Genomic DNA, 23926 nt, shown 5'->3' with positions numbered 1-23926 from the left:
TTTCTTGTAAATCACTAAGACATTTGTAAACTGAGGGAGACTCCTGTCTTAATAGGACTAATCTCTATAAATTAACCAGTTGTTTTTCCTTCCCTTCGCTTTAGGGCAGCCAGGAGTGCCTGAGGAATGTCACACAGATCCCACCTCGGGGGGGGGGGGCAGTTTGTGGGGGTTGCGGGGTATCAGCTTGTGTTTTGTCCTCAGCTTGCCTTCTCCCTCAACATTTCCCATAGTTGTGACTCAGGATTCTACCCAGACCTCTTTCTGGCAGAACAAGCCTTTTATTTTCCCCTTCCAAAATAAGTATATGTAACATACATGAAAGCTATGAATCAAAAGGAATCCTCACAAATCCACTTAAAAAACACAACATTACGCTACTGAGTTCCCCTCCAGAGATAACCAGTATTATGAATCCCCCTCCCACGTCCTTTTCCTTGGATTTGCCACGTCCTCGTTGCCCCAACTGGCAGCAGGAAAGCAAGTGGAGACAGCTGGGCCTCCGCTTCGGCTCCCGAGCGCTGAGAAGTTTCCCCCTGCCGGCACTGACGCAGCCACCCACCAGTACTTGAAATTAAAGCCCTTCCCGCTGCCATTAACAGCCCAGCTAGAAGCTGGCAACATGGCGCCGGCCCGCCCCTTCGACCTCCCCCTTTACACCCCCGGCTCATGGGAGGCCGCGCAAGCGCAATGGCGACGGGAGGGGTGGCGCAAGCCAGGGGCGTGGCCCAGGCCAGTGGCGTCATCGGGAGGCGCCTGTAGGGTGAATGTGACTGAGGCTTTAAGACTTGTGGGCGCTTGGATGGCCACGTCGGGCAGCATGGGTGTCGCGGCCCTCTTCTTGCGCAGGGCGGTAGCGGCGCGTGCCTCCCGCGCTCTGGTGGCTTTCGCCACGAGCCGGCGCCTGCTGCGCACTAGTCCGCCGAGCCGAGCTTTCGCCAAGGAGCTCTTCCTGGGCAAAATCGAGAAGGTAACGCCGAGCGCTGGCCGACCCTCGCTCTTGCCTCCCGCGTTTTGCCATTTAGCAAGGAAAGAGGGGTCGAAGTGAGAGTCCCCACACCTGGCTGACAAATACGCCCGCCAGGCGGGGGGTGTGCTAAAACTCCCAAGTTCCTGAGTCCCACTAGAATCTTTCCAGGGAAAGGGAAGAGCCCTTTACGGGGCCCTGACACTCAGTCTACAGTTCTGACAGCTAATTCTTGTTAGGTCAATTTGGGAAACCCTAGGCGAGGTGGTCACTGGGCAACCCTCAACTCAGCGTTCTGCCCCGGAAATGGGCGGGGCTTCCTCTCGTTACCTAAACAGCTCAGACCGTGACCGTAGCGCTCTCCTGTCCGTTTCCAGCGGCTCCTTAGCTTTCACAGCTTGAGTTCCAGCGCCTCACCTTGCCTCAGCAGGCAGGCTCCAAGGCGCCTTCCACACCCGGTCCCTTCCGTAGGTGGTAGAACCCAGTAGTAACCTAGCTGTTACTCAGTAGGCGGCACTCATCGAGCACTCGTCATCCTCTTGTTAATGGATTTGACCTTGGTTCTGTGACTTTCAGCCTCAGTTCTTTCAGCCTTAAAATGAAGCTAGTTATATGTTCTGCCTCACAGATGAGTTGTAAAATGAGATTTGCAGTGCGCGGAAATGCTTTTTAAACTGTCAGGTACCGTGTCGGTGCAAGAGGCAGCAGAATAGGTAATGTTTGCCGGCTTCACCACTTAGTAGTCTGTGACCTTGAGTTACTCATTTCACTTTCCTGTGCCTGAGTTTACAAATCTACAAAATAGTAAAAGTGGTACTTGCCCTCCCCTAAAAGTGCCGTGCAAAGCAAAGGAAAAAAAATGTGTTTAAAATGTTTTGAGGTAGGCTGAAATGTTGGCTGGTACTGTGTTGTTTTAAGGAGTTATTCTCTGGCTTTTCTTAGACTGTTCCTCTAATCAGTCAGGCGATACAGGTGCAGAAGTTGAAACTCAGAGTGGCTTGCCCTGCTAGGAAGTGCAAAGCCCGTTTTTAACGTTTGAGAAACCATTTTTCCCAGAACCTGGGGCTATTGGGGCACTCGGTCCTGGAACGTCCATCATGCCTTCCAGCACATTGGTGAAAAAACACAAATCTTTCATGCTTCTTTTTCTCCAAGCTTCATGTACCATGTCCCCCATCCTCACTTACCCATCAGCTTGGCTTCTTGTTTCACTGAGGAAGTACATGCAGTCAAAGGAGAACCTCCACCACCGAATTTACCCCTCCTCCCCACATGTGTGCCCCTAGGGTCTACACTCGATTGCTATGGATGAACTATCTACTATCTACTATCTACTCTTAGCAAAAACCAGCCTGATCACTAGACCCCATGCCTTCTCACCTACTCAAGGGCATTGATCCAGTAATTCTCTCCTTTCTCATCTACATCAGTGATTGTTCCCTCTCTGCTGCATCTTGAACTCAGACCATTCCAGCTTTTGTCCTTAACATTCTGCTAAAGCTGCTCTCTTGTGAGGTCAGTTAGTGACCTCCATGTTGTCAAATCTAGTGGTCTGTTCTCATCTTCCTTGACACAGTTCATCATTCCTGGCTTCTAAAAAACCATTCTCTCCTGGCTTTTCTGTTGACTTCATTGGCTGATCCTTCTCAGTCTCCTATGCTGGTTCTTTCTTGGCTCCTTAACCTCTAAACGTTGGCCGGTCTTTCTGATTAGCCCAGTCAGAGTTGGGAATTTTCTTTTTTTTTAATTGTTTTTAATTTTTAATTCCAGTGTAGTTAGCATACAGTGGTACATTAGTTTGAGGTGTACAATATAGTTATTCAACAATTCTAATCATTATTCAGTGCTTATCATGTAAGTGTACTCTAATTCCCCTTCACCTATTTCGCATTCCTCCACTCACCTATGCTCTGGCAACCATCTGTTCTCTTCAGTTAAGAGTGTCTTTCTTGGGGCGCCTGGGTGGCTCAGTTGGTTAAGCATCTGCCTTTGGCTCAGGACATGATCCCAGGGTTCTGGGATTGAGTCCTGCGGTGGGCTCCCTGCTCAGCAGGGAGTCTGCTTCTCCCTCCCACTCTCCCTCTCTGTGCGCACTCTCTCTCTCTCTAGTTCCCTCTGTCTCTTAAATAAGTAAAATCTTTAAAAAGAGTCTTAGTTTGTCTCTCTCTTTTTTCCTCTTTGCTCATTTGTTTCTTAAATTCCACATATTAGTGCAATCATACGGTATTTGTCTTCCCTGACTGGCTTATTTCACTTAGCATTATACACTCCAGTATAGTTAGCATACAGTGTTATTATATTAGTTTCAGTTGAAACTTTTTTCTTTTTTTAATTGAAATATGGTTGACACACAATGTTACATTAGTTGCAGGTGTACAACATAGTCATTTGACAAGTCTATACTTAGGCTCATCACAAGTGTAGCTGCCACCTGTCACCGTACAACACTGTCACAGTACCATTGACTAGATTCCCTATGCTGTACCTTTTCATCCCAGGAAGCCTGTACTTCCCACTTGTCTTCACCCATTTTTCCCATCCTCCTACCTCCTTCTCCTCTCGCACCCATTAGTTTGTTCTCTGTATGTATGGTTCTGTGTTTCAAAGTTGGGGTTTTCTGAGGCTCAGTCTATAGACTTCTCTTTTTATCCACAACTCTTCCTTTAATCTAATTTAGTATTGTGGCTTTAAATATCATCGGTATCCTGACGACTCTAATATATTTCTCCAGCTCAGATTTCTCACCTGAACTCCAGGCTCTTGATGTCTACCTTTCTACCCAAAAGCTCCACTTAGATGTCTAATCGGCACCTCAGATTTAGCGTATCTGAAACTGAGTTCCTGGTGTTACCACCCAATCTTGCTCCTCCCCCCAGTCATCTTTATCGTCGATGGTGGTGGCTCCGTTGTCCCACTTGTTCAGGCCAAGCACCTGGAGTCCCCTTGGATGCCTCTTATTCTTGTAATCCACGTCTAAGCCAACAGCAAATCCTGTTTTCTCTACCTTTGGGATATATTTAGAATCTGACCACTTTTAAGCCCCCCCAGTGCTACTGCCCTGATTCAAGCTGACATCCTCTCATTCATAGCATTACTGCGGTTTGAGCAGGAACATGGCATCTGACGTGCTTAGAATCTCTGAAAAAGAAAAACCTTCAAGGTCCTCTAGACCTATAGCTGTCACACTGCCCTCGGTTGGCCCCTTGCTATTCCTGGAAATGTCCCAGGGGTTACTGCAGGGGCCAGTGGGGAGTTGAATGGGAGGCATTTGGGTGACCTTCCCACCCACAGCCTCAAACTTAGCAGCTCGGCTTTTACCTGTTTTACGTATTTGGCTTCTGTAGTAGACTTATTTGAGAAACCGGTTCCACTGCTTCAAAAAATTTAAAAACCGTTGATAGAAATCAAGCCCAGCACCCCTGAGGCACCCCACTGGGTTTTTGAACATTGCTGTCAGAGATTTGTTCTTATATGCACTTGAGCTCTCTCTTCCTGCAGCAGTTACCCTTTGGTTGTAGGTGAGGGCCAACTAGTTGCCAGGCTCATCTCTTCTCACCTGGTGTGCTCACTGGTATCAGAAGGGAATCATCTTCCTCTAACACCACCTGTTGCACAAGCCCACAGGAGCCAGTGAAGCTCTGAAGGGCCTGGGTTGAACCTCTGTATGTTCAGCTAAGCAGCTGGCTTTGTTCTGAGAGGCTGTAGAGTGATGAAAGTCTCAGCATATTTTCCGTCTAGACCATCTTGAGGGTAGGGTCAGGGGTGGCCCAGGGCAGGGTTGGGGGGCAGGAATTCCTTTAAGTCTGCTGTCACTTTTGGATAGGGACCCACCACAAGCCTGTAGTCCTGGGTCCTGAGAGGAGAAAACAGACTTGCGAGCATGTTACTAGAGTGGACAGGCTTCAGTGGCTGACTAGATACACAAGGGGCTAGCGGGGGAAGACTGAGGACTCCTCTGCTTTGAAGACCTTTCTTGAACACTCGGTGGGAGGTGCCATGAGGAGAGGCAGGGCTCCTGGGGGCTGGCAGCCTGTGGCCTGGGACATCACTTCTCAGCTGTTGTGAGACCAAATCCAAGTACTCATCCAAGTCCTTGAGCTGTTCTGGCAACTGCAGGGGTAGCAGGAACCCAGAAAGCCAGAGGAGCTAAGGACACAGCAGGAGGATTTTAGGCAACATATAATGATGGCCTAGTGAGGAATCCTAGGTCAGCCAGAAACATTGGCCATTTAACAGTTTGAGACAGACTTGAAGCTCAGCTCTTTTCCAGGCTGTGAGGCAGAAATGAGAGCAGAGCCAGTGTCTTATACAAATAATTAACAGCTTCTTCATATTCTAGGACACACCTTATCTCTTTTGAGCCTCCCCTTCTGAGGAGAGGGAAGCTGACCCTGAGAAAGGCCAAGTCATACATATAAGTGGTAGAGCCAGAGTTGAATTCAGGTTGATGTGGCTCAACAGCTGGGTCTCCTGCAGTGATCTCCTGCGAGTAGATGTCCTCGGAACAGGAGGGACGGAGGATGGAGTGCGTAGCCAGGTGAGAACCTGGCGAGATGGGAGGCCTCGTCACCACCATGTATTCTTGTCAGTGCAGCATCTTCGAACTCCCAAAATAACCAGCGTAGAATTTTACATTTCAGTAGAGAGCTTTCCTATCCTATTGCCTTTCACAATCCTCCCCACACCCTTGAGTAAATATTTACCTGCATGTTATGGGTAGGACAGTGGAAGCGTGGAGAGGGGAAGGGGTTTGGCTAAGGCCACCCAGTTAGCAGGCTGCAGTGCAAATCAGGGAACAGAACCCAGGGCTTTGAAATGTTAGGGCTCTTTGTTTCATGGGACACTCAGTGGAACTTGTTACTGATAGGGAAAGCTGGGCAGAAGATCCGTCTCGGTGGTTCCAGGATCTGCATTCTACTTCCGTCAGTGAGTGCCACATACGGAATCTAGCAACTCTGTTTCCTCCCCTTTTGACTGATATTACCATGATGGGAGGTTGCTAAAAATTAAATTTTTAGTAAATGTTTATCATTTTTAGAAAGAAGTTTTCCCGTTTCCAGAAGTTAGCCAAGATGAACTTAATGAAATCAATCAGTTTGTGGGACCTGTAGAAAAATTCTTCACTGAAGAGGGTATGTATGATCTTCTTTATCATTATTAATTTCCATTTTAAGGACAGTTGATTTGATATATACATTAGAAGCAGTATACATCGGGGAAGCTCTCTTGAATGTCATTAATCATGTAGAAATAATATCTATTGAAAATATTTTGCTTTAAGAATCATCCCACTTGCTTTGAAATTTAAGAAAGAAAACAGATGAACATTGCGGGAGGGAAGAAAAATAAAATCAAACAAAATCAGGGAGACAAACCATAAGAGACTCTTAACTCTAGGAAACACACTGAGGGTTGCTGGAGGGGAGGTAGGTGGGGGTTTGGGGTAACTGGGTGATGGGCATTAAGGAGGGCACTTGATGTAATGAGCACTGGGTGTTAAGTACAACTGATGAATCACTGAATTCCACCTCTGAAACTAATACACTGTAGGTTAATTAAAGTGAATTTAAATAAAGAATTAAAAAAAAAGAATCATCCCAATTGCTATTTAATTAGAAGACACCTAGTTCAGTGTTTCTCAATGTATATGTGGTGAGTGATCGCTTTTAAACATTTCCAGACTGTTGCAAACCAACACTTTTGTAAAATACAGTAAAATGAACAACTAGAAAAATGGAAGGAAAAAAAAAGACCTACAAAATATAAATCCGTTGATCATGTGCTTGGTTGTGTGGCAATATAAAATTGCTGTAAGTGTTTTTAAAGGTTTGCTCTCTCTGAGCTTGTTATGAACCAGGAATATCTAGCAGCCTGCAGACTGCAGGTCGAGGGCACCAGTTTAGCCTGAAGAGCCCTCCTTTAGACCATTCAGCCAGTCCTTTGACAGGGCTGCATCTTGGCCAAGGGAACTCTCTGGGGAGTTCAGTGATGATTGACTGACAGTAGTATTTCTCTAGCACTGAGGACCCCAAAGGGTTCTTTTTTTTTTTTTTTTTAAGATTTTATTTATTTATTTGACAGAGATATAGCGAGAGGGAACACAAGCAGGGGGAGTGGGAGAGGGAGAAGCAGGCTTCCCACTGAGCAGGGAGCCCGATGCGGGGCTTGATCCCAGGACCCTGGGATCATGACCTGAGCCGAAGGCAGACGCCTAACGACTGAGCCACCCAGGCGCCCCCACAGGATCTTCTTTATGTGGGTTTTATTTATGAATATGTGCCCTGCTAGAAGATTAAAACTGAGAAATTTAAAAAATACTATGTTCATTTATTACTTTATTTAAAAATCATGAAAGCCCAGTACATGTTAACAGAAACAATATTTTAAATGAGAAATAATATTTATTCACAAACAAAAAAAATGAGTATGGTTTTATAGTTTTGCAGATCTTTTTAATATTCAGCTTATTATTATATGTAACAACAGATATCAGAATCTAGCCAGAACCAGGTAGAATCCAGCTGGATTCTCATAACTTTCTGCATTTAATCTGTGATATAATTCTTACAGTTCCAGGAAAACCCCATTGTACACTCATGATAGAATTAGAATTAAAAAGGCAAAGAATATTTTACTATTATTAAAATAGCTTTGGCCCTGTGAACCCCCTTGAAGTATTTCTGTCCGTGTGCACCCCCCCTCCCCACACTAACTCTTGTTCTGTTGCTGGTTTTAAAAGTCCCTTTCTTGTGTATAAATATCTTTTATTTAGAAATATTTCTGTTTTTGTTCTAGTGGTTATCTTCCTACTTGTATCTTTTTTTTAGTTCCTTGTTCTTTTACTTAAACTTTTACTCTCTGATTTGTCAGCGTTTTCATAAGCTTTACAGAGGTATAATTGATTATTGCACCTATTCAAAGTATAGTGTTTAATAAATTTTGATATATATATACCCCCATGTTGATGAACACATTGTTATGCTAGTAGTCTTTTGGACCCATATATTAGGTACAAATTTTCTAGGCAGTTACATGCTTTATTTATTTTTTATTTTTTTAAAAGATTTTATTTATTTATTTGACAGAGAGAGACACAGCGAGAGAGGGAACACAAGCGGGGGGGTAGAAGAGGGAGAAGCAGGCTTCATGCAGAGCAGGGAGCCCGATGTGGGGCTCAATCCCAGGGCCCTGGGATCATGACCTGAGCCGAAGGCAGTCGCTTAACGACTGAGCCACCCAGGCGCCCCTTACATGCTTTATATATAAATTATTTTAAATTTCTCTGGCTAATTTGTTGAAATAGTCCTAGTATTTCCACCTTATTGGAATTAAATATATCCAAAATTTATATTCTGAGTCAAAAGTAGAAATTTTCCCCAAATGGTATAGATTGTCCTCATCAATCTTGTCTCCCAGTGTTTGTTTATGAGACTTCTGTTTTCTTAAACAGTACAAACATTACATGTCAATGTTTAAATATTTGACAGTGTGGTATTCCAAAAAAAATTGCTTTTCTTACTGTTCAGTTTAGTCATCTTCATATGTCCTTAAACGTTACTAATCACTTGTTATTTCATTTTCCTCTGTGGTTTTTTTTTTCATTTCCCTTAGAATATTAGTGTTTTTGTTACTGGTTTCTAAGAGATCATTTATGACTAAGGATGTTAACTATTTGCCATGCATTACAAATGAAATACCATGTGCTCTCATTTTACTGTGATGTTTTACTTTTTGGTTGTATAGAAGTTGCGTATTCAAATATAATAATGTTCTGCTTTAAAAAACATAGGTACCCCCAAGGGGCCATCAATACAAGTTAATAAACATATCCATTACCCCTAAATGCTTTCTCAGGCCCTTCTCATCCCCTTCTCATCCCCACCTGTCCCCAGGCAACCACTGATCAGCTCTGTGTCACTGTAAATTAGTTTGCATTTCCTGGAATTCTATTTAAATAGAATTCTACATTACATATGTTTTTGCATAGCTGCTTCTGGTATAATTTTGAGTTTATCCATGTTGCATGTACTAATAGTTCATTCCCTTTTTTTTAGCGGGGGAGGGGCAGAGGGAGAGAGAGAATCTTAAGCAGGCTCCACGCCCAGCATGGAGCCCAACATGGGGTCAGTCTCACAATCCTGAGATCCTGACCTGAGCCGAAATCAAGAGTCAGATGCTTAACTGACTAAGCCACCCAGGCACTCCTAGTTCATTCCTTTTTAACACTGAGTAGTATTTCTTTGTCTGGATGTACCACAGTTTGTTTATTCGCTTACCTATTAATTGACATTCAGTATGTATCCAGATTTTAGCTATCACAAAAGATACTGTGAATATTTTTCTATGAGTCTGGTGTAGACAGGCATATACTCACATTTCTCTTGGGGAGGTATGAAGGAGTGGAATATCTGGATTATAAGATAGGTTCATGTTTAACTTTTTAAGTAACTGCCAAACTGTTTTCCAAAGTGGTTACCACTTTACATTCCCACCAGTTATTAAAGTTCCAGTTACTCCAAGTCTCATTCTAATGGGTGTGTTGTGGTATCTCATTGTGGTTATAATTTTCATTTCCCTAATAACTAATAATGTAGGCATCTTACCGTGTGCTTATTTGCCATCAGTATATCTTCTTTAGTGAAATGTCCTTCAAATATTTTATGCATTAAAAAAATGGGATTGTCTTAACTATTGTTGAGCTATAGGAAGTCTTTATTCTAGATACAAGTCTTCTCTCCAGTTTAGCAAAAATTTTCTCCTAGTCTGTGGCTTGATTTTTTTCATTTTATTAGCAAAAGTTTTTAATGTGAAGTGCAATTTTTTCTTCACTGGTTCTCTTTTTTTGTATTTTATGTAAGAAATCTGCTGAACCTAAGGTCAGGATGATTTTTGTCTCATTTTCCTTTAGAAGGTTCATATTTTTAACTGTCAACATTCAGATTTATGACCCCTTTCCAGTTAATTTTACATATGACATGAGGTAAAATTTCAGGACTTTTTGCATATGACTATCCAATTGCTCCAGCAACATTTGTTGAAAAGATTATCCTTTCCCCATTTAATACACTTGGTACCTTTGCCAAAAATAAATTTACCAGAAGATTGTGGGACAGTAGCAGAGTAGGAAGCACCAGGAATCTGTCTCCCCACCTAGACAACAACTGCAATGGCAGAATCTATGTAATGTAACTGTTTTTGGAACTCAAGTCTGTTGAAGGCTTGCAGTTTCCAGGGGAGCATGGATAGTAAATTGCAGTTAATTTTGGTCAGTTAGCTCTGAGCACAGTAGCAGCTACCCATCTCCCACCTTCAGCCCGAAAGCAGGCAGCTGTGCACTTATTCCTGGAGCAGCTAGTATTTGGCTTGTGGGAGCCAGAGTAGCAAAAAAAAAAAAAAAAAGACCTTGTCCATCAAATATTAGGGGTCTGTGTTCTGATTACTGTTTCTGATCACAGAGGTACAGACCAAGAGGCAAAGGCCATTTTTCTACCTTCTCTTATTGTTGCAAGCCCTTACCTTTGTGGCCGAAGTGACTTCCAGCGGATTTAAGATGCTGTGCCTTTTTTTGTCCCCCCCCTTTCATTTTTTTTTTCCTCTTTTGGGAGGCAGATTGAAGACAAGGACATTCAAAGCAACCACATATACAGGGGGAATTATAAAGTCACCACACGTGCCCAGGGAAAGGCATAGACTCAGGAAAGACCTAAGAAGACCTTAGGTTTATACCTGGGGCACATCCTTGGCACAGACACAGCCAACAGCAGTTCAGAACAAAACAAAACAAACATGGAAAGTACAGTCAACAAAAGCAAAAATCAACATGTGGGACTATAGCAAACTTAGAAACTTATGCACGTCACCTAAGGGAATGGGAGAAAATATTTGTAAAAACCGTATATCACATATGGGGTTAATACCTAATACAGAGAACTCCTGCAACTCAATAGCAAAAAAACAAAAACAAAAACCAGACAATCCAATTTTTAATTAGAATAATGCCGCATAGACTAAGTTAGGAAGTGTTTCCTCCTCTTCAAGTTCCTGTAAGACTTTATGTAAAATTGGTATGATTCCTTCCTTAAATATTTGGCAGAATTCACCAGTGAAACCATTTGAGCCTTGAGTTTTCTTAATGGAAAAGTTTTTACTAATTCTTTTTCTTTTTTAAGATTTTATTTATTTATTTGACAGAGAGCACGAGCAGGGGGAGAGGAAGAGGGACAAGCAGACTCCCTACTGAGTGTGGAGCCCGATGCAGGGCTTGAACTCAGGACCCTAAGATCATGACCTGAGCCAACGTCAGACACATAACCGACTGAGTCACCCAGGCGCCCCTAATTAATTCAATTGCTTTAATAGATATAAGGCTATTTAGGTTACATAATTTGTGAATTTTGATCATTCATAACTATTAAGGAATTTGTCTATTTAACAAGTTGTTGGACTTACTGGCTTAAAGTTGTTTATAATCTTTTCTTATCTCTTTATCTACTCTTAAAGTCTGTAGGATTTGTAGTGATATTCCCATTGTTGATTTCTGAAAAGTAGTCCATTGTAGTCAGAGAATATACTTTGTATAATTTGAGTCCTCTTAAATTTATTGAGATCTGTTTTGTGGTCATAGTATGGTCTACTTTGTAGATGTTCTTCCATGTGCACTTGAAGACAATATTCTCCCATTGTTTGGTTGAATGCTCTATAAATGTTAATTAGGACAAAATTGGCTGACAGTGTTGTTCAGATGTATCCTTGCAAATTTTTTATCCACTTTTTCTATCAGTTAATGAGAGAAGGACTTTTCCAGCTATGGTTGTGTGGTTTTTTCCTTTTCATTTCTATCAGTTTTTTCTTAATGTATTTTAAGGATCCATTATTAGGTGGATGAAAATTCAGGATTATGATATTCTCATGATGAAATGACTCCTTATGAAATGATCTTTTTAATCCCTGGTAATAGCATTTGTTGAGAAATCTACTTTGGTGTTACTATGCTACTCCAGCTGTCTTTTGATTGGTCTTAGTATGTTATATTCTTTTCTGTCCTCTTAACTGATTCGTGCTTTTATACTCAACGTGAGTTTCTCCTCAACTTAATAAGCATAGAAGGGATTGTAGAAATACAAAATTATCATGAAGCACACGCTGTAGTAAAATTGGTATAGGCAAGTTCCACTAATGGATGCTAGTGTTAATGGGTGAAAGTTGGAGGAGAAACAGTTTATATAATCTCAAAGTAGTTCCCTATGATATTTACTAATTACAAAGGGAAAAATAGTAACTTTATATGGAGAATCTTGGCAAACACGACCTTAAACAAGTGTTCAAGGTTAGTATCCCCAGTAATAAAACTTAGTGACCTCATGTACCCCGATAGGATTTATCAGATCCTGAGAGGAGCGCATAACCCCTGTGATATTCTTGCCCAAAACATACAACTTCAATCTAACTGTCAGATCAGGCAAACCCAAATTGAAAGACCCTGTACAAAGTAACCAGTGTTTCAAAAGTATCAGGGTCATGGGGTGCCTGGGTGGCTCAGTCAGTTAAGCATCTGCCTTCAGCTCAGGTCATGATCCCAGGGTCCTGGACTCAAGTCCCGCATTGGGCTCCATGCTCAGTAGGGAGTCTCCTTCTCCCTCCCTCTGCCCCTCCCCCCTAGTTGTGTGCTCGAGCTCGTACTCTCTCTCTCTTTCCCTCTTCCTCTCCCACCCCTCCCCGTCTCTCAAATTTTTAAAAAATCTTAAAAAAGTATCAAGGTCGTGAAAGACAAGGAAATCCTGAAGAACTGTCACAGACTGGAGGGTAGGAAGGAGACATCACAACTAAACACAATGTAGGATCCAGAATGAATCCTAGAACAGAAAAAAGACATTAATGGACAAGAGGTGAAATTAATTCTGTAATTTAGTAATATTGTATGCATGTCAATTTCCTAATTTTGAGAATTTTACCATGGTTCTACAAGGTTCTGTTAGAAGCAGGGTGAAGAGTATTCAGGAAGTCTATACTATTTTGCAACTTTTCTTTAAATCTGAAATTTTCTTCAAAATAAAAGTTTAAAATAAAAATAACATGTACTTCTTATAGGCAACTTCGTAGAATGTTGTCTTTTTAAAAATCTGATCTGATAGTCTATACCTTTTAATTGGTTTTTGATATATGATTGTTTTAATGTGAATATGCATTATAATATATGTATCAATATTCACATTAAAACTATATATATATATATAGTTGGGTTTAACTCTATCATCTAGTTGTTTATTTGCCCAGTCTTTTTTTCCCTTTTTCTTCTGATTTTGCTTTCTTTTGGATTAATAGAATATTTTTATATTTCCATTTCATCTCTTTTGTTGATTTACTAGTTATACCTCTTGTTTTTTTAAGTGGTTGCTTTAGAGTTTATGGTATATAAGTCTTATCAAAGTCTATTTTGAGCTATTATTATATCCCTTCACATTTTCTATAGGAACCTTATAACATTCTTGCTTTCGCAGACCATCTGCTATTGTTTCATATATTTTATTTCTATATTTATTATAAACCCTACAATACCTTGCTGTTTTTCTTTTCTTTCTTTCCTTCTTTTTAATGGTGGTAAAATGTACATAACATAAAATTTACCATTTCAATCCTTGTTAAGTATAAATTCAGTGGCATTATTTCATATTTTGTACCATGATCACTACTATTTTCAGAATTTTTTCATGATGCTGTTATTATTTTTACTGTAATTTTTCATTTTTTTAAAGGCTTTATTTTTTTTTAAGTTTTATTTATTTAAGTAATCTCTACACCCCATGTGGGGCTCAACCCCGAGATCAAGAGTTGCATACTCCTCCAACTGAGCCAGCCAGGTGCCCCAGTATAATTTTTTATTTAAAAAAATTCTTTTTTTTTTAAATTTATTTTATTTTTATTTATTTTATTTATTTATTATTTGAGAGACAGAGGGAGAAGTAGGCTCCCCATTGAGCAGGGAGCCTGATGTGGGACTCGATCCCAGGACCTCGGGATCACAACCTGAGCCAAAAGCAGACGCTTAACCAACTGAGCCACCCAGGTGCCCTTCCAGTGTAATTTTTTAAATGAGAAAAAATGATTTTATATTTATTCATCTACTTACTATTTCTAATGATCTTCATTTTCTCTTGTATAACCAGATTTCCTTTTGGTACCATCCCTCATCTGTGGGAAAAGACTTCTTTTCCTGTTTCTTGTGGAGTTTTGCAGGATGAATATTTTCAGCTTTTATATTTCTGAAAAGTCTGTCATCAGAAAAGATTTCACTGTTGACAGTATTTTTCTTTCGGCACCCCCCCCTTTTTTTTTTTCTTTCAGCCCTTTATAGGTGTTGCTCCACTGTCTTCTGAATTAACATTTATTCCAGTGAGGTGTCTGCCACCATCTTACCATTTTTACACAGTGTTTCTTTTTTCTCTAGTTGCTTTTGAGTGGGTCTAGGGAAATTGATCATAATGTATGTTGGTGTAGTTTTTTTCCTGTTTCTTTTGCTTGGGATTCTTTTTTTTTTTTTTTTTTTTAAAGATTTTATTTATTTATTTGACAGAGAGAGAGAGAGAGAGCGCGAGAGAGGGAACACAAGCAGGGGGAGTGGGAGAGGAAGAAGCAGGCTTCCCGCGGAGCAGAGAGCCCGATGCGGGGCTCGATCCCAGGACCCTGGGATCATGACCTGAGCCGAAGGCAGACGCTTAACGACTGAGCCACCCAGGCGCCCCTTTTGCTTGGGATTCTTTGAACGTCTTTGGTCTGTGTGTTGATCATATTGATCAACTTTGATTAGCTTTTGGCCATTATTTCTTTAAATATATTTTTATCACTACCCATACCACATTCCCCACTCTCCCCACCCCTCCTCTCCTTTGGGGACTCCCAAGTGTGTGTGTGTGTGTGTGTGTGTGTGTGTGTGTGTGCACTCAGAGTTTCGCATGGCTCACTGAGGCTGTTATTTTGTCTCGTATTTTGTGTAGTTGTTGTTACATCTTCATGTGCACTAACCTTTTCTACAGCGTTTCCTCTGCTGGTGATCTCACCCCATGGCTTTCATCTCTAGAAGTTCAACTTGTGTCTTTTTATTTCTTCCGTGCCTCCATAACATGCTTGTATCTTCTACTTTCTCAAGCATTTGGAATATAGTTATAACCGCTCTTTTAATGTCTTTGTTTGTTATCTGTGTTACTTATGAGTCATGTTCAACTGATTGCTTTTTCTTTTCACTATCAGTTGTATTTCCCTGCTTCTTCAAGTACCTGGTGGTTTTCTCCTGGGTGCCAGTCATTGTGGATTCTACATCATTTGTGCTAGGTGTGCGTGTGTGTGTGTGTGTGTGTGTGTTTGATATGTTATTAAGCTTTGTTCTAGGGCACATTAAATTACTTGGGAACAGTTTGATCCTTTGAAGGGTTTCTTTCTCCCCCACTACCCAAAGAGTAAGTTAAAGTTTTTTTATTGATTGTTCATATGTTGTCTGTGGCTATTCTTTTATGTGGAAATGAGAGCAGAGTAGGAAGTGTGGAGATTTTATATACCAGTTGACAAGAAATGAAATATGAAATATTCATATTTATATACCAAAATTATTGCAAATAAAACTGGTCCCCAGACACAATTGATAATGCCTGTTAAACTTCAAATTATTTTGAATATAAGCTAGGGTCCTATATTGTTTATAACAATACAGTTAAATTGAATTATTTATTACTACCCGAGGACCAGTTTATCCTTTACTTTCTCAGAGTGAAATGATTTTATTTTGTTATTATATTTATAATTGAAATGTAATCGACATACAGTATTATATTAGTTTTAGGTGTACAGCATAGTGATACAATGTTTATATACATTACAAAGTGATCACCAGTATAAATCTAGCTACTATCAGTTGTCATACAAAGTTGTTACATATTATTAACTGTATTCTTTATGTTGTACATTATATCCCCATGTCTTATTTATTTCATAACTGGAAGTTTGTGTCTTTTATTTCCCTTCACCTATTTTGCCTCTCCCTACATCCCCCCTCTCCTCTGGCAACCACCATATTGTTCTCTGTGTCTGTGAGTCTGTTTCTGTTTTGGTTGTTTTGGTTTTTAGATTCCACATATAAGTGAAATTGTATGGTCTTTTTCTTTTTCTTTTTTTTTTTAAGATTTTATTTATTTATTTGATAGAGACACAGCGAGAGAGGGAACACAAGCAGGGGGAGTGGGAGAGGGAGAAGCAGGCTTCCTGCAGAGCAGGGAGCCCGATGCGGGGCTCGATCCCAGGACCCTGGGATCATGACCTGAGCTGAAGGCAGACACTTAACGACTGAGCCACCCAGGCGCCCCTGTATGGTCTTTTTCTGTCTTGCTCATCATTTCACTTAGTATGATACCCTCTAAATCTATTCATCTTGTCGCAAATGACGTGATTTCATTTCTCTTATGGCTGAGTTGTTTATGTATACTACATCTTCTTCATCCATTCATCTATCGATGGACGCTTAGGTCGCTTCTGTATTTTGGCTATTGTTAATAATGTTGTAGTAAAGATAGAGGTGTATGAATTTTTTCAAGTTAGTGTTTTTGCTTTCTTCAAACAAATACCCAGAAGCGAATTACTGGATTGTATGGTAGTTCTGTTTTTAATTTTTTGAGGAACTTCCATACCACTTTCCATAGTGGCTGCACCAGTTTGCATTCCCACCAACAGTGCACGAGAGTTCCTTTTTCTCCACATCCTCACCAACACCTGTTGTTTCTTATCTTTTTGATACTAACCATTCTGACACGTCTGAGATGATATTTCATTGTGGTTTTGAATTGCTTTTCTCTGATGATTAGTGATGTTCAGCATCTTGTATCTATTGGTCATCTGTATGTTGTCTTTGGAGAAAGGTCTTTCACATTCTCTGCTCTTTTTTTAGTTGTTTGGTTTTTGACATGGAGTTGTGAGTTCTTTATATATTTTGGATATGAACCCTTTATTGGTTATATTACTTGCAAATGCCTTCTCCCATTCAGTAGGTTGCCTTTTCATTTTATTGATGGTTTTCTTTGCTGTGCAAAAGCTTTTTAGTTTGGTAGTCCCATTTGTTTATTTTTGCTTTTGTTGCCCTTGCCTGAGGAGACAGGTCCAAAAAATTATTGCTCAGACCAGTGTCTAAGAGCTTACTGCCTGTGTTTTCTTTTAAGAAATTTATGGTTTCTGGTCTTATATTTAAATCTTTAATCAATTTTGAGTTTATTTTTGTATATGGTGTAAGAAAATGGTCCAGTTACATTGTTTTGAATGTAGCTGTCCAGTTTTCCCAACACTGTTTATTGAGGATACGGTCTTTTCCCCCCTTTGTATATTCCTGCCCCTTTTGTCAAAGACTAATTGACCGTAAAAGTGTGGGTTTATTTCTGGACTCTGTTCTCGTTGAGCTATATGTCTGTTCTTGTGCTAGTACCATACTGTGTTCATTACTATCGCTTTGTGGTGTAGTTTGAACATGGACTGTGATACCTCCAGCTTTATTCCTCTTTCTCAAGGTCACTTTGGCTATTTAGGGTCTTTTGTGGTTCCATGCAAATTTTGGGATTATTTATTCTAGTTTCTGTGAAAAATGCCACTGTTATTTTGGTACATATTGCATTCAATCTGTAGATTTCTTTGGATAGTGTTGACATTTTAACGATATTCTTCCAATCTGTGAGCATGGTACAGGCATACCTCAGAGATACTGCAGGTTTGGTTCCAGACTACCACAATAAAGCAAATCCCACTAAAATGAGTCAAATGAATTTTTTGTTTTCCCAGTGCATATAAAAGTTATGTTTACACTATATTGCAGTCTATTAAATAGTGTACACTAGCATTTATGTCTTTAAAAATGTACATACTTTTTTTTTTTTAAGATTTTATTTATTTATTTGACAGAGAGAGAGCAGGGGGAGCAGAGGGAGAGGGAGAAACAGGCTTTCCACTGAGCACGGAGCCCAATATGATACTCGATTTCAGGACCCTGGGATCATGACCTGAGCCAAAGGCAGACACTTAACTGACTGAGCCACCCAGGCGCCCAAAAAATGTACATACCTTTAATTTAAAAATGCTTTATTGCTGGGGTACCTGGCTGGCTCAGTCAGTAGGGCATGAGACTTTTTTTTCATGTTTTTATTTAAATTCTAGTTAGAGCATGCGACTCTTGATCTTGCGGTTGTAAGTTTGAGCCCGACATTGGGTGTAGAGATTACTTAAAAATAAAAAATCTTAAAAAAAAAAAAACACATTGTATTGTTAAAAAATGCTAACCATCACCTTGAGCTTCCAGTAAAGTGTAGCCTTTTTGCTGGTGGAGGGTGCTGCCTGGATATTGCTGCAGCTTCTACATCAGGACTTGCTGCTTCACCTTGTACTTTCACGTTATGGAGACGGCTTCTTTCCTTAAACCTCATGAACCAACCTCTGCTAGCTTCAGACTTTTCTTCTGCAGGTTGCTCACTTCTGTCAGCCTTCATAGATTGAAGAGACTTAGGGCCTTTTTCTAGAGTAGACTTTGGCTTAAGGGAACGTGGCTCGTTTGATCTATCCAGACCACTTACAGCCTTCCCTGCGTCAGCAGTAAGGCTATCTCACTTCTTACCTTTTGTGTTCACTGGAGTAGCACTTTTAACTTCCTTCAGAAGCTTTCCATTTGCATTCACAACTTGGCTAACTGTTTGGCACCAGAGGCCTAGCTCTTGGCCTTGACATGCCTTCCTCACTAAGCTGAATCATTTCTAGCTTTTGAATGAAAGTGAGAGAATATGCGACTCTTTTTTTCACTTGAATACTTAGAGGCCATTGTAGGGTAACTAATCAGCCTATTTTTAATATGTGTCTCAGGGAAGAGGGAGGCTAGAGGAGAGGGAGAGAGACTGGGAATGGCTGGTTGGTGCAGCAGTCAGATTGTACATTTATCAATTAAGCTCACACTGTCTCACATGGGTTGAGTTCATGGTACCCCAAAACAATTACAGTAGTAACATTAAAGATCACTGACCACACATCATCATAACAAATAAAATAATAATGAAAAGGCTTGAAGTTTTGTGAGAAATACAAAATATGACAGAGAGACATGAAATGAGCAAATGCTGTTGGAAAAATGGCACAGTAGACTTGCTTGTCATAGGGTTGCCGCAAACCCTCAATTTGTAAAAAATGCAGTATCTGTGAAGTGCAGTTAAAATGAGGAATGCCTCTATGTCTTTCCATTTATTTTTGTCATCTTTAGTTTCTTTGCTCACTGTTTTAATAGTTTCCAGAATACAGGTCTTTTACCTCCTTAGTTAAATTTATCCCTAGGTATTTTATTCTTTTCGATGCAGTTGTAAATGGGATTGTTTTCTAAATTTCTCTCTCTCTCTCTTTTTTTAAGATTTTATTTATTCATTTGACAGAGTGAGAGAGGGAGCACAAGCAGGGGGAGTGGCAGGCAGAGGGAGAGGGAGAAGCAGGCTCTCCACTGAGCAGGGAGCCTGACATGGGGCTCGATCCCAGGACCTTGGGATCATGACCTAGGCTGAAGGCAGATGCCTAACCGACTGAGCCACCCAGGTGCCCCTTAATTTCTCTTTGTGATCGTTCATTATTAGTATATAGAAATGCAGCATTTTTAAGTAAATTTTCTATCCTTCAACTTTACTGAATTCATTTTTTCTAATAGTTTTTTGGAGGAGTCTTTAGGGTTTCCTTTTTTTTTTTTTTTTTTGTTAAATGCAATCCCACAGCATTTATTGTCCTCTGGTAATAACATAAAGGTAATCAAAACAATAAGAACAAATGTTTTGGAACTACACTCAAAAACAAAGGACATCTAAAAAAACAAACTACATGGCCTTCTCAAGAATTTTTCACTTCACTGATCATTTCTAGTTGGAGACACCCTGGAGCAGGGTAATATTATCTCCTTTTAGCATGATCCAACCCAGTTGTTTTCTTGACTTTGTTTTAGAATGAATCTCTTTGGCATCATCTAATACGAGGTTCATGTACTCATCAAAACCAATGATATAGCCCTCTATTTGCATGTTCACTTGCTCATAAAGCCACACCTGAATTCGAGATGTATTTTGCAAGTATCTGAAGATGAGGTTGATGGGCTGAACCATCGCCTTCTGCACTTTCTGGCCCTGGCCACAGTACGCCATGGTGGAAGCCGACAAAGACCGCACACTACCTCAGAAAGCACTGGAATCGTCATTAGGGTTTTCTATGTATTGTATCCTGTCATCTGCAAATAGTGACAGTTTTAGTTCTTCCTTACCAATTTTCATGCCTTTTATTTATTTTCCTTGTCTGATTGCTGTGGCTAGGACTTCTGGTACTATGTTGAACAAAAGTGGCACGTGTGGGCATCCTTGTGTTGTACCTGATCCTAGAGGAAAAGCTCTCACCTTTTCACAGTTGAGTGTGATGTTAGCTATGGGTTTGTCCTATGTGGCCTTTATTATGTTGAGTTAAATTCCCTCTATACCTACTTTGTTGAGAGTTTTTATCAGAAATGAATGTTGAATTGTATTAAGTGCTTTTTTTGGCATCTGTTGAGGTGCCATGATTTTTAACCTTCTTTTTGTTAATGTGATGTAGCACATTGATTTACAGATATTGAACCATCCTTATATGCCCAGATAAATCCCATTTGATCATAATGAAAGATCCAGTTAATGTATTACTGAATTCAGTTTGTTAGTATTTTGTTGAGGGTTTTTGTATCAGTGTTCCCTCAGGAACTCTAATTTTGGTGGTGTCTTTGGTTTTGGTCAAGGCTTGCTTTGTAAGCACTGTTAGGTGGGAGCGGAACAGCCTGTAGAGCAGGGTTTCTCAACCTGTTTTTCATTATTGACCCTCCCCCCCAAACCCTTTTTAGACATTTTTTCCCTGTTTACACCCCACTCATGAAATTTTAATTCCAAGTTATACCATATTTCTTTTTTTTTTTAATTTTTTATTGTTATGTTAATCCCCATACATTACATCATTAGTTTTAGATATAGTGTTCCATGATTCATTGTTTGTGCATAACACCCAGTGCTCCATGCAGAACGTGCCCTCCTCAATACCCATCACCAGGCTAACCCATCCTCCCACCCCCCTCCCCTCTAGAACCCTCAGTTTGTTTTTCAGAGTCCATCGTCTCTCATGGTTCTTCTCCCCCTCCGATTTCCCCCCCTTCATTCTTCCCCTCCTGCTACATTCTTCTTCTTCTTTTTTTTCTTTCTTAACATCTATTGCATTATTTGTTTCAGAGGTACAGATCTGAGACTCAACAGTTTTGCACAATTCACCGCGCTTACCAGAGCACATACCCTCCCCAGTGTCCATCACCCAGTCACCCCATCCCTCCCACCCCACCCCCCACTCCAGCAACCCTCAGTTTGTTTCCTGAGATTAAGAATTCCTCATATCAGTGAGGTCATATGATACATGTCTTTCTCTGTTTGACTTATTTCGCTCAGCATAATACCCTCCAGTTCCATCCACGTCGTTGCAAATGGCAAGATCTCATTCCTTTTGATGGCTGCATAATATTCCATTGCCAAGTTATACCATATTTCTGTGTATTATTTGTATTTCTGTTCTTTATCCATTAAAAAAATATTTTTTGCTGCCCCACTCCCGAACCAATTTTTATTACCTTTGGGGGTGCTGTTGCCCTTGTTGAGAATTCGTGGTCTAGGCCTCATTCTCTACTAGTGACACGTTGCTCGTTGCTCTTATGCATGCCTTGTATGTTTAGTATGTTGAGGCAAGGTGATAATTCCAATCCCTGTTACTCCATCTTGGAAGCAGGAGTCTCCCCAGATCCTGACAGTTTCTTACTGTGCATACCGTATTGTACAGCCCAGCCATCCCACTCCAAAGTAGTGACCCAAGAGAAATGAAAACAGAGCTACATAAAAACTCGAATATGAATGCCCATAGAAGCTTTATTTCTAAGAACCAAAACCCAAGAGCCATCCAAATACCCATCGAAAGGTGAATGGATAAACTGTTTTATACCTATACAGTAGAATATTGAACAATAAAAAGTATTATGATAAAGTATTGATACATGCAGTAATGTAGATGAATCTCAGAATCATCCTGAGTCAAAGAAGCCAGATCAAAAGACTACCTGCTATGTGATTTAAAACTCAAAAATGCAAACTAATCTATAGACAAAAAGGAGATGATTAGTGGTTGCCTAGAGATGGAAATGGACTGAGGGACTGATCACAAAGGAGCATGAGGAAACTCTTTGTGGAAAAGGAAGTTTTTATTATTTATTTGGTGGGAGTAGTTTTATGGGCAAACATGTCAGAATTCAAAAAATACATATTGTAAATATGTGGTTTATTATATGCCACTTGTATATGTCAATAAAGTTGTAAAAAAAACAAAAAAAATGAGGGGTGTGGACTCTCGGGGAATCCATATTTCTCATTAGTGATCCATGTGCATAAAAATTCCCAAGTGTAGGTTATGGTGGTTTTTAAAATTTATAATAATAGTGAACTTTAATATGCTGCCAATTTGAAAGAAGATTTTAATTAACTTGATTCAGGCAAAAATGTGTACATACAAGGTATATAATTATAGACCTAATGCTAGTGATTGCTCTATTCTGCGCTAATGGACGTGAGTAGGTGTCGAACAGATTAAACTGTCCTCAGAATTTGTTGGCTATGGTGAAAGAGTTGTGGTTTCTGAAAACTAGTTAGACATGGGTCCAGGTATTACCCAGAGTTTGGCTATCTAGCCTGACATTTTTAGGACAGTTCTGGAAGTTGTGTACTTAGTTTCTAATTTTCTAGAAGGTAATGGTAATAAAAAATTCAGGTATATACGTGCCTTCAGAAAAGTTTATATAACCTGCTGCAGTTTTACACAGTGAATTACACCCATGTGAATGGCACCCAGATCAAGAAAGAGAACACTACCTGGTACAGCCCATTTTTCGAAATAATAATGCTGGCTGGGCTAATTAGGTGAAATTGAACACATGACGAATAACTGACTAGACATGTCAATTTTGAAGTTTCTGACCCTGGGATTGTATGCGATACAAAAATTGTTCTGTTCGGGCGCCTGGGTGGCTCAGTTGGTTAAGCGACTGCCTTCGGCTCAGGTAATGATCCTGGAGTCACTGGATCGAGTCCCACATCGGGCTCCCTGCTCGGCAGGGAGTCTGCTTCTCCCTCTGACCCTCCCCTCTCTGATGTGCTCTCTCTCTCATTCTCTCTCTCTCTCAAAATAAATAAATAAAATCTTTAAAAAAAAAAATTGTTCTGTTCATCTTTGTAGACATAGCTTATATTTTGCTTAATCAAAATATTTCCTCTTGGCAGTGGACTCTCAGAGAATTGACCGGGAGGGAAAAATCCCAAAAGAAACGTTAGAGAAATTGAAGAGCCTGGGGCTTTTTGGATTGCAAGTCCCAGAAGAATATGGTAAGTAAAGGGAAAACACCACCGTGCTGGTTTGGCTCTTAAGAAAGTACCCCATATTTGTCCAGGAAAGGGTTCTGTTTGGGAAAGGTGGCCTTTAAATGCAGTATGTCCAGGATCAAACTATAAAACCGCTGGAATTAAAAACACCCACCATGGACCAAATCTGGGGTCACTGGCAGGTGAGTGTGTGGACTAAGGGACTTAGGAGCAGGAAGAACTGTTGAGGCCTGCACCGTGTTCATTTGGCATGGCTAAGGACCACTGCAGGGTGTCTGTGCTCTCCAGGTCCTTGTGGGCAGCAGAGAAGGAGGTGTGTATAACCTCAAAGCCACATTGGCCGATTCCAGTGTCATCTGCACCGTGAGGCCCTCTTGTCTCTCCACAAAGGAATTGCCCCAGAGCTGCGAGCCCTTTTTGTTGGAGGGATGACCATAGGCTGAGAGCTCAGGTGTCGGGGTCTGCCAGTTGCTTCCTATCCTGGTGCAGAGGAAGAAGG

At 40.5% G+C, this 23926-nt stretch overlaps 1 protein-coding gene and 1 pseudogene across 2 annotated transcripts in view; one reads left to right on the top strand and one right to left on the bottom strand.

Moving 5' to 3' along the window:
* The first annotated feature begins 760 nt into the window (after positions 1 to 760).
* ACAD9 (acyl-CoA dehydrogenase family member 9) overlaps positions 761 to 23926 on the top strand; it is a 45072-nt gene continuing 21906 nt past the window's right edge. The window contains exons 1-4 of one of the 2 annotated variants that reach the window (XM_036099696.2): positions 834 to 970; positions 5307 to 5504; positions 6006 to 6099; positions 23329 to 23430. In XM_036099696.2, the coding sequence (XP_035955589.1) occupies positions 5415 to 5504; positions 6006 to 6099; positions 23329 to 23430 (286 nt within the window). In that variant the 5' untranslated portion in view covers positions 834 to 970; positions 5307 to 5414. Of the gene's footprint in view, positions 971 to 5306; positions 5505 to 6005; positions 6100 to 23328; positions 23431 to 23926 lie in introns of both variants that reach the window. The other variant, XM_036099695.2, reaches the window with a different exon arrangement.
* Positions 19815 to 20182, bottom strand: LOC118540513 (small nuclear ribonucleoprotein E pseudogene; annotated as a pseudogene).

Source organism: Halichoerus grypus, chromosome 1 (assembly GCF_964656455.1).
Source record: "Halichoerus grypus chromosome 1, mHalGry1.hap1.1, whole genome shotgun sequence".
NCBI lineage: Eukaryota > Metazoa > Chordata > Mammalia > Carnivora > Phocidae > Halichoerus > Halichoerus grypus.
The sequence above is the reverse complement of the archived record's forward strand: the minus strand, read 5'-3'. Positions and strand labels throughout refer to the sequence as shown.